Source organism: Labrus mixtus, chromosome 7 (assembly GCF_963584025.1).
Source record: "Labrus mixtus chromosome 7, fLabMix1.1, whole genome shotgun sequence".
NCBI classification, from domain to species: domain Eukaryota; kingdom Metazoa; phylum Chordata; class Actinopteri; order Labriformes; family Labridae; genus Labrus; species Labrus mixtus.
In genome coordinates, this window is record NC_083618.1 from 11,255,357 (window position 1) to 11,268,039 (window position 12,683).

Genomic DNA, 12,683 nt, shown 5'->3' on the forward strand with positions numbered 1-12,683 from the left:
TGCAGTTAGCCTATATTTCTCTCTATAGGAATAGTGAACCTCCTGCAAAATTCATTTCGACAACAGTAGAGTTCGTATGAAAATAAAGAGCTTTTAAAAGGCTGTTCGCATTTTTATACTTACACATTATATCTAGTTTATATTAATTTTATTTATTGACCAGCATAAGTTGCCAAGTTGCGTTTCCGGTTTTAGTGGCATCAGCTTGCAGTACCACTTTAACACGCATGATGGCAGCAAAGAGTCATGAGCCTGTCCCGCCTGTAGGTAAGACCCCGGCTAAAATCCGAGTAAAGCCCTTGGTTGACTCATAGCAGGTTTCAGTTTAAGTGTGGGAAACACCCCATTATTAGACATCCTATTTGATTTTGAAGCCTTGCTTGCTCGCACTTCCCCAAACAGCCCACAGGCTATAGTTTGAGCACAGCCGTCCCCATGTTGGAGGGGCGGTAATCTGGAGCTGTTCGCCCCTCTCGTCGTCACGACAGGCTCTTGTATATAGTCTGTGCCTCTGCCCTCCGGCTGGACCACCGACTTTTGTGAAGACCACGCCATACAAGATCAACCTGTCCGGGATTGTCCTCCGGTTTTTTAACAAGATGCCTACGGAAAGCCTGGAAATGAACGGTGATGCTGACCGAAACGGCGAGGCGGAGGTAAGGCAGCGGCCGGCACCCTTTACAAAGAACAGCGTGTGTCCAGCTCATTTTCCCACTATAATGTCCACTCATTTCCTGGTAAGACTCGGGGTAAATCACCCGCAGAAACATTTTCCAAGTCTTAGTGGCATAGCGGCTCCTGAAGAAATGGATGGCTCCCTCATCCTTTCTGACATTCTTGTTGAATGAAAGACAAAAAGGCTGAACAAGTGTCGAGTGGTTTCATACCAATGAGACCGGTTAGCGGCTCTGGACAAGATCTATTTACTATAGTTAAATAAGTTACGGCTTGTGTTATTGTGCGATGGCTCATTTCCTCTGCTATTATCTACCAAGTGTCAGATTACACATAATGATAGACGATACAGAGGACCATGTGGGAGAAGGGTACAATCTATGCTCTCATGGCTCAGTGAACCGAATAAAAGCTATGATTTGACGAGATGATGGGTTCAAAGTAGGTTTTTAAAGAGGTCACATTCATGAATGCACATAGCCTACCAGCTTAAATTGCCTCTCTTAAACAATACACCTTCGTTTGATGAAAAGTAAGCTATAATACCCATACAAATACCTGTTACTTTGGCTAATAGCTTAAGTTGGGCATCTGTGACCTGGTAACTATAGTCTTACAAAATATCAAAGCTTTTTGAGTTAGTTTTTGTCTGGCTCACCTACTCACTAACATTGTTACTAAGAAACTGGAAGATAAATTTAAAAAAAAAATCTGGTAAAGTCAGGTGGAAAAATATCCCGTTTGTGTTCACACATGAAGCTTTACCGTGAAAATGTGGGGACATTTGCAGGAGTTTTGCAAATGTGTGAAAACAGCTTAGGCTATGTCTTGAATTGGTACCAGGAAGAAAAAAAAAATATCTGAGAAGATCTCTGAATGCTAAAGGTTAAAGACCTTGCTTGTTCCTGACATTTTGGGAATTTGGCTTAGTTTGGTGAGTGTCTGTGATGTTTTATCAGGATTATGTTTTATTAATAAACATGACAGGATGTAGAGTATATGAACTCCGAAGAGCATACAGTATAGTAAGGTAAGGCCTCCTTTCTTTGAAAACTGTGTCAGTTAGAGACAGTAATAATGGAGTCGGGAAAACCCAACATCACGTAAAATGAGTCAATGAACCCACACAGGGAAACTACGTGGAACACTTGAAGAAAACTCCATGGAGGTAGGAAACTACAGAAAGTGAAAATGGAGCTGAAGCAGTATACTAGCTGTGAAAGCGAGAGAAACAGCGGCTGATAGGATTTGCTCTCACACTCATCTGCTGGTCCACCACATAAGCACTTTTTTTCCTATGTGGCCTGGCACTCCCCCAGAGGAGTGGAAAGAGTAACGCTTTGACCAGCCTCAGAGTGTTTATGCCAACATGGGCATAACGGGGACTTTATTGGACAGCTAAACTCCACTCCACCCCGATGAAACCCTGAGCACTGACCTCAAATGTGAGTGACAGGTGTCCCGTCAGTGACCCTGGTTTCTGCAGTGTTTATGTTGTGGCTTTAACCACATTCTCATATCATGTGAAAGTGAACATTTTCCTTGCTTTGTGCGTTCAGGTGTTTCCCCTTTGAGACATCTGTGACATTTAAACTTTAAAGTCAAAATGAAAACCTTTCATATGGAAGTGTGCTCTAAAATAAACAGCCTTAATTGTGAAACTTTGTAATAAATGCAGGTTCACTTCTGTGTTTTGTACCAAACTTCCACTAATACTTACTTTCGTAATTAGTCTTAGGATAGGTAATACTTTATTGATCACCAGAGGGGAAATTCGGGCGTTGCAGCAGCACAGACAAGTAAGGTCAAACTTAATTGATGAAGTAACTTTAGGACACTTATGTTATGACAGTTTCAGTTCTTTATATGAAACATCTTTGGTATTTCGGTTGTAAGTTGGACAAAACATTTGAAGGTTGTTATCTCTTCATAATTATGTGTCTCACGATTCGATTTCGATTCTTGGGGACACAATTCAATTCCCATTCTATTTTTGATTCAAAACGATTCTGGATTCATGATTCAAAGACTATTTTTTGAATTAGTGCATACTTCAGGATCTACTCCAGTCATCTGTGAGACTGGCTGAATGTATTGCTGCTCCATTTGGCATTCTGCTGAGTTAAAGAGCTAGCCATAGCACTTAGCAAGGAGTGCTTAGCCAAAAACAAAAAAAGATTTTTGAAGTTATGAATCTATTATAAATCTGAGAAGATAAGAATCTCAATTTTTACATAAATCGATTTTTTTCCCCACCTGTACCATTTAGTGTCTGAAATGCCTTGACACATAGATCTGAAAAATAAAATCAATTTGTTTCTTCTTCTCCGAAACAGAAGACCACTCAGCAAAAACATGTGCACCCGTGTTTACACTGATGGGATGTTTGTGTTGTTAATCACCTTTGTATTTCACATTTAAGACATACAGAACTCTTTTACTTTTCTACAAATGCATAAAGGGAAGTTGATTCTTCGACATGTCCCTCGTTCTTTTTTTACTTAAAATGACGGATGTATAACTCTGCCCCTGTGACATTCCACAACAAAACATGTTAAATGTATTATTTATCTAATTGACTATTATCTAAAAGTAATACAAGTGAGCGTAGTTATTGCAGTGTACACATTCATGCACACTCTGTTTAATGTATTCGTTGTGTTTGCCTCTTGTCCATAATTGTCTTTGGTCACTTTTTCCCTTTATGTTTGGGTGGAGGCCATCCTGGTGTTTTTAATGTTTGACCTGGTTAGCTGAACCTGAACGACTTATTTTTAACTTGTAACTGAGTGACCTGCGTGGTCATGTGTGTTCCTGTTTAATTCAGCCACTGAACACTTTCACTTCCATTTCTGCCACAGTAAACAAACATATTACTATTGCACAAATCTGGGTTCAAGGATTATTGCACAGTTATCAGTTCTGGATCTTTCGTCATTTTTTTTCCTTCATTAAATTGAGTCCAATTGTTTTGGTACTAGCAACTAGTACCAAAAGTGATGAAACACTCAAACTTTACTTAACAGTTACCCATGTTTCAAATGGTATCGCTACAGTGAACACAAACTGCCAGTTACATTTGATAGTCTTCTATAAATAAGCTAGTAACCATTATTTATAAACCCCTCTTACAGGCATCAGTCACAGAGGCTTTACGTGAACAAAAGAGAAGATGAACTGTATTGTCCTGGTCGGAATTTTTCCTTGGACTTCACAGTGCTCTGATGCAGTAATAGAAAATATCAAAGCACATTCATTCATCAGTAAAACAAGTCCAGTTACACCATCATACATTTCCATACATAGTAGAACAAAATAACTAAATGATTAAGAACATTGATGAACAACTGCAGGTACAGCTACAGTGTTTTGGTTTGATCACGGAGGACCACTGGTGAGAGGCCACCAAGAGACCTCGGGTCAAACACCATCTCCTCTGTTTGTTTGTTTTTGGGTGTCAAGCAGACGATGTTTGTCGTCGCACCACTGCACGAAGTTGATGACTGTATATTTATATGTGTGAATATCTTGGTCAGTTTGAATGAGTTCGAGGTTAACAGTGGCATCTGAAAATAATTTCTAATAATGTGTACTGTGATTTGTGTAGAGAGTGGACAACACTGGCTAGCTAACACACCCCTGGGGCACTCTGGTGCTGATGGTTGTGAGGTCTGACACAGTTCTGTTCACTTTGACTTGCTGAGTTAGTGAGAAATGAAGGATACTATTTAATAATAAATGGATTGACACTAAGCTGGTGTAATATATTGAGTAGTTTGTGAGGCTGCAAGGTGTTAAAGGCTAAACTAAAATCAACAAACAATAGTCCAGTGTAGGCCTTGGTATGCTCCAGGTGTTTGGTGACCATGAGCCACATATTTAAAAGAGTGCCTAATGTAGAATAATTATAGAAGATCGAGCTAATATTAAGGCAATACGCTCATACTATGTTGTTGTATGTGAATGTAGATAACTATCTGAATCATTGTTCTCAGTTAGGAGTGTTGTCTTTGATTTATAGTTTGTGTATGAGTTGACACACTTAAGTGACACACAATGCTGAGTGGCACCTTTCATTCCATGATGTACTTCCGCACATGTTGATGTGTCAAAATGTGATTTCCAGTTAGTCATTCACGTAAATTCATAGAAATCCAGAAGTGGCATCAGCTACCTCATCCTTCCTGTTTTAGTAACAAATTAAATACAGTGTGTTCACGATTTCAAGGACAAGAGAGAAGGTGCTTCTGCAGTATGAGTTAACAGTGGTGAAAGTGAGGAGGTTTTCATTTTGGTTTAAATCACAGCAGCATACTGTTTAGCTCTCAAGAAAAATGAAAAAGATGGCACAAATCTAATGACTACATTTCAATGATATTGGCATCCTTCATGTAGGTCAATAATAAATCCTGCACTGACCTGACCTTTTTAAGTATTACGGTACTAGCAGTCACTAAAAGCTTGTGTCATCCTCTGAGTCATAATGATGTCATTGTTTGTGTTCAGGTCCCGTTGCGAAGACGCTTCAGGAGGCCGCAGGGCCCTGAGGGTCCTCAGGGCCCTTTGAACATGAACCACTATGCCAACAAGAAGAGCGCAGCAGAGAGCATGCTGGATGTGGCTCTGCTGATGGCAAACGCCTCACAGCTTAAGGCCGTACTGGAGCAGGGACCAGACTTCACCTTCTACGTGCCCCTCATCACACTCATAAGCATCTCTCTTATCCTGCAAATCCTGGTGGGAGTACTACTCATCTTCATAGGTAAGTCAGGACTTTGTCTGTTTGACAAAATCTCTGATTGGCTTGTTAGCTTTCAAATATTGTACATATAAACTAAAGTAATGCAAATAAAAATCATCAAAAACATTGTTTTTACCCTGCACTACATTTTTTGTTGAATGTCATTATATTAGTATGTGTGATATTGGGTTTACTTTTTCTAGACAAGCAGAAGAGTTAGCTCAGTCACACAAACAGTGAGGTTCAGCAAAGAAGATTTACAGTTTGAATTTTGAAAATAAGTGCCCAAACAGTGCTACACTAATCCTTAAACATCAATAAGTTACAAGTTACCATGCTTTAACTTATCCGTTTGAGTATTTGTGACTTCAATGTCACACACATTATGAAACACAATCATGTTTCAATGTGTACTAAGATGTTAACAGCTTTTTTTAACACATGGTTTTCAGATTTTGCATTTCCTCACTGTTGATATAATGGCACATGGAGAAACTTTACTTGAGTTGTCAGTTTTTAACTATAAGTTTTGTCTATAAATAACTTACATTTTTAGTGCAGTTTTTGATACTACTACTGATAGGAGACCAAAAAAGTTGTGTATTTCACAATTTAAAAATCCATTTCAAGTTTTTTTTTGTGCCCATACATAAGGGTAACTGTTTCGGTAAATGTGTTAGGAACGGACCCTCAAACAATACAAAGTTTGTCTTCCCAAACACAGATGTGCTCCCCCCCCCCTCCTGACTAGGTCCTTATCTTATCCTAACAGAGAATACTGCTGTGATGGGTGGCCGAGTTTAGAGAGCTGCAGCAGGAAGGATGTCTTGTCAGCTGCTTCTGTCGCTGCCAATTTCAAAGTTAGCCTCCAAAAAATGTTTCGACACATGAAATTTGCAAATACTAAGAATCCAAGTAAAAACATATCTGTCAACGTCACCTCAAACCAGTTATGTATGTGATGCCCTAATGAAGGCAAAAGCTAATCATACACCTGAGGGCAGAGCTGTCAGAATCTGTTAATCTATATCAGTGTTTATTAATGATTACTTCTCTACTAATCTGACATGAGTCTCTGTGCTGCCCCCTTGTGGGGAAAAGAGGTCACTCCCACTGACTAAGCACAATTCCTTAATATCTGTAAACATGTTTTATTTCTGTGTTACCAGTGAAGTGGAACCTGAACGATGAAAGCATGCACTACAGGCTGAACTTCCTGGAGAATGTGGCCACATCCTTCGTCTTTATCATTGTCGTGGTCAATGTCTTCATCACGGCCTTTGGTGTCCAGCGGCCCAACCCATCCGGCTGATCTACCAAATGGGGGGACTCTTCATGCTGATCAACTCAGTAAAAAATTGGCCTCTGCGTTATTTTACAAACTGGACAGGATGTTTAATTTATTCACCAAACTGAATGGCATGCAGGTGCATTTGTTTTTGTGTAATACAAGGACTGAGAAGATCAACAACAGCGCTGAGGATCAGGTAACATTATGTGTGTGTGTGTGTGTGTGTTAGAGGGGTTTACGTCTTCTCTAACCATGCATGTTTTTTTTTTTATCTCTTATGATGCTCAGGCCACATGCCTTTAATCATAAAACTAACATATCTGGAGCAATACACTGTGTGACAGTGACATACATGTGAAAGTTTCCTGAGAAATAAATTACATTTTGTTGTTTTGTTTTGATAGTACCTATGTCAGTTTTAGCCTAATGTTTGCCTTTATCTTCAGAAGAAAAACCCATCACCTCAGCATAATCCAAATGAAATACTTAGGAAGTGCATCAATCAGGAGCCATCTTGGCCTTCGCTGCTCATGAGGCATTACTGGACAAAACAGCTTTATTATGGGGCAAATTGACTGTTAACAGTGTTACAAAGCTCATCCTTTTAATGAAGTGGACCATACGTAGTTATTTTAGTGCTATTCAAAATCTTGTGTGTACTATTTGTAATGATTTACCTGTATGTTTTAGTTAAAGTGTTCTTGATTTATATAGTGTATGTGTACTTTGAGGATTTTTTAAACGCTTTTTTAAAATACCGAAACGTTCATGCCTTTTACCATATGATCTTGTACGACACACTGTGATGTATATTTTAAATTAATTTTATAAATAAAACAAACGTTGCAATATTTTTTTGGGATAATTTGTTTTTATTATCTTGTTTAATTTCATCATGCATGATTTTTTATTGTACATAGAAAAAAAATCTACACCTTAAAAACGATGGCACTTGAATGTTTAAGGCGCTATTAGACACAACGGTAGGTAGAGTATGTGACAAACTGTTAGGCATTGACATCAATGAGGGGACATTCATTGAAAATCATCAGCATCGCATATCAAAGTTTCATGGTAGAACAACATCAAAAATTGTTGAGTAAAAGAGGCAACAACTTGGCTGTGCAAGTTCAGACATTGGCTTCTGATATAAAGTTTGACCACAAAGAAATACAGTTTAACAAAGCACCACAATTTTAGTTGTGATCAGAGCCCTTCTCTATGTTTTGTTCAAACAACATCCTGAGAAAAAAACATCAAATTATATCTACCATTTTATTAATTGTCTTTGGATAAATCAGATATGCACTCATTAATGTATAGTTGGAAAAAAAGGCCAACTAATATCCACACATAAGGATATAGTAACTATCAATAGCTGGGGTTCAACTCTCAAACACTCAGCCAGCTTCTTCTGTGGGATAAAAAGCACCGACTTTTACATTTTTGAGTCGTCCTCTGCGTATTTGACGCTAAAATGACTACAGGCTGACAGGAAATATTAAATTGTCCACCCTGCCCAACCCAACGGAAACAAAGACATGGGAAAGTATTCAAGGCATGCTTCCGGACTAAAAGTATTTGTCTAGAGCAAAAGACGAAATTTGTGGTGAGTACAAATAAAAAATAAAAAAAATTCAGAGATAGGAAGGCACTCGATACATAGAATCTGCGTACATTGTAAATAAAAAAACTTGGTTAGAGATGCCACGAAGTAGGTGGCAATGCCTTAACCGTATGTGTGTTGAAGGCCACTAGGGCCTCTTCCATCCTTGTCAAGGGGAGTGCTAACCTTCTCTCCTTTCATACAACACGACCACTACAAGGACGACGTCACTATATATACCAGCTATTTCGGAAGACACATACACTCACGGTGCCATTTCTGATTTCATCTGCTGTATAACGACTAAACACTAGTCTCGCGTTTTCATTTCAAAATGAATTTCTAGATAAGTGTTTGTAGTCCATTTTTACTTTTGTCAATGTATATTTTGGTTTGGGTGTAATTCTACCCATAATGCACCGCGCAGGGAGAGCAGAATATCATTGGTACAAATAACCATGTGACTACAAAACACACAATAAACTCGTCGAAATTGTTAAAATACGGACCCAGTTCAACAAAATTCCGACTGTTTAGATGACTTATCTTTTTTCATGTGTTTGTTTTCGAACAACGGGATTTTGGGAGGCACTTTAGTGACTAACACGAGACATTTCTAATAATATTGTTCCCAAGTAACCACCAGAGGGCGGTATTGTCTTGGTTTCCTGATACAATTTAGGGAGTACATTCATTTAAATGTTTTTTAATATGTATAAAAGCAGAGGTAAATGACCAGAAGAGTAGGTAAATATATAAAAAATTACCCCCCGAAAATGTATGGTTCAAGGAATATATAGAGCGCTCTATGAACCAACATAAAAGTAAAAAGAATAAGGCCTGAGTCTCAACACCGAAGTGCAAGCAAGTAAAGGAAAATTATTGTAGTATTGTATGTACTGATGAATGGGAGGTTATAATTTCTGTAGTAATAGAATATATAATCTGAACCTATAAAATTATATTTTTGCATGTTTATTTTGGTCTGCTTTTTGTCTAAATTGGAAGATTTTTAGGAGAGAACATGGTCAAATCATCTTGTTAACTTGGATTTTGCAGGAGCCCAACCCAACCGGCTGATCTTTATTTGGGGACTCTTCATGCTGATCTACCCTTCCATGTGTTTACTTCTTTTCAGCAACTAGGTATCAACATTTGGAGAATTACGAGCTAAATGAAGCCCTAATTTTCCTCATGTTTCTCACTTTTCATCACAAGAAAAATAATATATGAGATGGAGTACAAAATAAGCATTCAACTCTTGCAAAGAGACTTGCTGTGCTTGAGTGCAGGTATCATTCATAAGAGCAGTACTGCTAAAGCACCTTGTGTGAAGGAGTCCCCTCTTACTTCAGGAGGCTTTCCTCAGTATACCATATGAGAACCTCCTGTGCCTTCTTTTTCAAACCCAGAGCAGCCAACCCAAGGGCCCGGCTTCCTCCCGTCAATTTATCCTCTGTAAAACAAAGAACCTTCTTAGTAAACCTGAGATTACCAGACATTGAGTAATATTGTTTTTCAGTGAACAGTCTGAAGATGACACGTGTAAGCTAGAAAATAATATTGACAATATCTGATTATCACCATGGCAATGTCCAGTCTTGTAGGCTACTCACCACTATAGTAATAAAGTAAAGCCATTCCCACTGCAACGCTGAAACAGCCCAGAAAGAAGAGGGGATCTGGATAGAGGTTAAAAAAAGAAAGAAAGTCTTATTATCAGGTGTGCTTATCAAATCACACTCAATAGAATAGAAGATAATGGATGTTTATTGTCATTTGCACAGGTACAAAGCAGTACAGGTACATTGGAATTTGTATGCATTGGTGCAAGTCATCTTTGTGAAATTTGAAAGACAGAAAGGCAGCAAATAAATTACAGTCATTACAAATAATACACATATACAATATAACACACTTTAAATTAGATATAAAAAGTACACACTTTCTTAGTAAAACAATAAACGGAGACACTGTATTAGGCTGTGAAATAGAAAAACATATACATTTTATCTATAAATGTGTGAATTCCTGTCTTAAGAGTTGTTATTTTTTACATCAGTTTTTGCATTTGGAACAATTTTAATCATGATACCCATATTATTAAGGGTCACCAATCATCAAATCTTTTAATGATTGTTACGAATCTCTGCGGCCTAAAATCCAAGGATGTGGTACTGAATGCAACATTGCACACACTTTGACATAAGTCTTTCATTTAAACATCTTACCTCTGTCATTCAGAACGTATCTCTGACGGTACACACGAGGATGGGTGAGTGGATCTAAGGAATCTGGAAGCAAGACAGAAGAAAAAAACCCACTGTAATACATAACTGAATATGTGTAATCCAGGCTTTATAATACATATAATATCAAATATGTCAAAGGGATTATATATGTTATAGAGGAGCAGATTTGGGGACTAACCTCTGAGGCGTAGCCTTGTAGGCAAACTGTAATAAACCTCCTCTACATGCAAGTGAAGAGCTCTGTAAAACTCCCGGCATGCTTCGTCTCCTTTCCCCTGCAGGTGTGTCAGGAGCTCACCCAGGCGAACACTTGTAGGCACATCCAAGTTTCTGAACTGGGGAACAATAAGAATAGTTGTAATGGGATATTTGAATCCCAAAGGGAACAGATATTCCCAGGGATGCTCGCTTATACAGCTTTCCCCAGCCAGAATGAATCATTATCCATATAGATTCTTAAGAATTGATTTCATTTATTCAATTCAAGTGCTTTTTTATAATCTTTTCATATAATAACACACATTTTAAATCTTAAAACATCATTTATTTACTGCTTGATGTGCTTAATAAAGCATAGGTGTAAGGCTCTTTTAAAGGAGGAGGATTAAGTACCAGACTGCAGTGGCATATTCATTGTTTATGTTCATGAGCGAGGCACTGACAGCTGGATCTACTCTAGACAATTTTGTGGGAACAGGGTGAAGGTGTGGAGGTCTTCATTCTGTTCACAGTGATACCAGTGACACACAACATGACAGAGGGCATTTTGCTGCAAGATGGTTATCTGTATTTATCATACATTTTCTAAATTCGACTATTGATTTTTAATGCTAATAAAGGGTAGCTTATTTTCACATCAAACCATAGTGTTACTTTTACTTGAAACTTATAACACTTGTTGCATGCGGTCAAAAGTTGAAAAGAAAAGTATTTGTCTGAGGACTTACTTTAGTGGCCTCCTTGTCTGAGAGGATCTGGGGGTAGATTCTGTTGAGCTGCAGGGTGAGTTTGTCCACTAGCTCCGTGTTCAGTCTGCGGTCAGTCCGGAGGAAGGCACTGTCCTCTATCAGCTGCTCGTGAAAACTGTCTGCACTCGTGAACAGGGAGAATATTTGAGAACAAGACTTAGTAGGTTGGAGAAACAATTTCATAGACTGTACGATGAAAGGCTAACCTCTCATTGATACGGCACGCTACTGAACGTAAACATATCATCAGTATGCCTCAACAAAGTCTGCAGTGTTTCCTCGTCACCCTGGAAGGAGAGAGGGGGTAGGCTACGAGGGCATGGGGAAACGGGAATGCTGCTTTAAGAACATTTTGATGTTCAATAAACTTGCGTTTTTGTTGCGAGTTGGGCTATGTTAAAGCTTTCGCTCCTGATAAATGTATCTTACTGTAACAAACTTTCAAAGACCTCTACAAGCTTGAAAAGAGACGTCATTGGCAAAGCGGGGTAACCTTTCACGTCGTTAATGTTGTGGAAATGTTCCTCTTTTTGACCCGTGGGCTATGAAAGACGTATGAGTGAAACAAATGGTTAACAGGTTGTAACCTATTTATTTTAAGGGTTATTTATACTTAAAGAAAGACACGAACCTCCCATTGTGGAGTCCCCTCTGTCCTTTGTTGGGCACGCCTTCTTACGTCACCTCCCTCACAGCAGGGAGTGGCTTACGGTGGTTTACGTCACAGAAAAAAACTTTCAACCGGAAACGTAAATTAACGACGAAAATAATAAGATAGGCAATTTATTTTACCACTACAACGACAGTGTTAAAATAGACAATGTATAAATGAATGGATTTTAAAAATAGTAACATAGTGTATACTTATGGAAGCCCATTTCCGCCAGTTAAAAAAATAAAAATGAAAATAATAAAGTTATAATAATGAGATATAAAGTCATAATAATGATATAAGTCAAAATAATGAGATAAAAAGTCAAAATAATGAGATAAAAAGTTGAAATTATGAGACTTTATTATTTTCATTTTTATTTTTTTTACTGGCGGAAATGGGCTTCCATAGTATACTACATAAGGGTTTTGGAATAAATAAACATGTTTTAAACACTTTGTCCATAATAATGTAGCTTGCATTTAGCTGCTGAATAAT

The 12,683-nt window shown here is 38.2% G+C and overlaps 2 protein-coding genes and 1 non-coding gene across 5 annotated transcripts; 1 reads left to right on the forward strand and 2 right to left on the reverse strand.

Annotated features, from left to right (window-relative positions):
• Window positions 1-274: 274 nt before the first annotated feature.
• On the forward strand, window positions 275-7,560 carry ninj1 (ninjurin 1). Its single transcript, XM_061042899.1, has 3 exons — window positions 275-656; window positions 5,182-5,437; window positions 6,586-7,560. The coding sequence occupies exons 1-3, from the start codon at window positions 600-602 to the stop codon at window positions 6,726-6,728; spliced, it is 456 nt and encodes a 151-aa protein (XP_060898882.1). The 5' UTR covers window positions 275-599; the 3' UTR covers window positions 6,729-7,560.
• card19 (caspase recruitment domain family, member 19) lies at window positions 7,559-12,246 on the reverse strand. Of its 3 annotated transcripts, none has more exons than XM_061042897.1 (6): window positions 12,165-12,246; window positions 11,513-11,652; window positions 10,744-10,900; window positions 10,545-10,607; window positions 9,930-9,995; window positions 7,559-9,769 (listed from the first exon to the last, which is right to left on the reverse strand). In XM_061042897.1, exons 1-6 carry the CDS (start codon window positions 12,169-12,171, stop codon window positions 9,660-9,662), a joined length of 543 nt encoding a protein of 180 aa, XP_060898880.1. In that variant the 5' UTR covers window positions 12,172-12,246; the 3' UTR covers window positions 7,559-9,659. The 3 variants fall into 3 exon arrangements, with proteins under 3 accessions (XP_060898880.1, XP_060898881.1, XP_060898879.1); XM_061042898.1 differs by lacking the exon at window positions 12,165-12,246 and adding an exon at window positions 11,740-12,153; XM_061042896.1 differs by lacking the exon at window positions 12,165-12,246 and having other exon boundaries at window positions 11,513-11,733.
• LOC132978280 (U6atac minor spliceosomal RNA) lies at window positions 8,394-8,521 on the reverse strand. The gene has a single exon (XR_009673894.1). It is a non-coding gene; the product is annotated as a U6atac minor spliceosomal RNA (small nuclear RNA).
• Window positions 12,247-12,683: the final 437 nt, after the last annotated feature.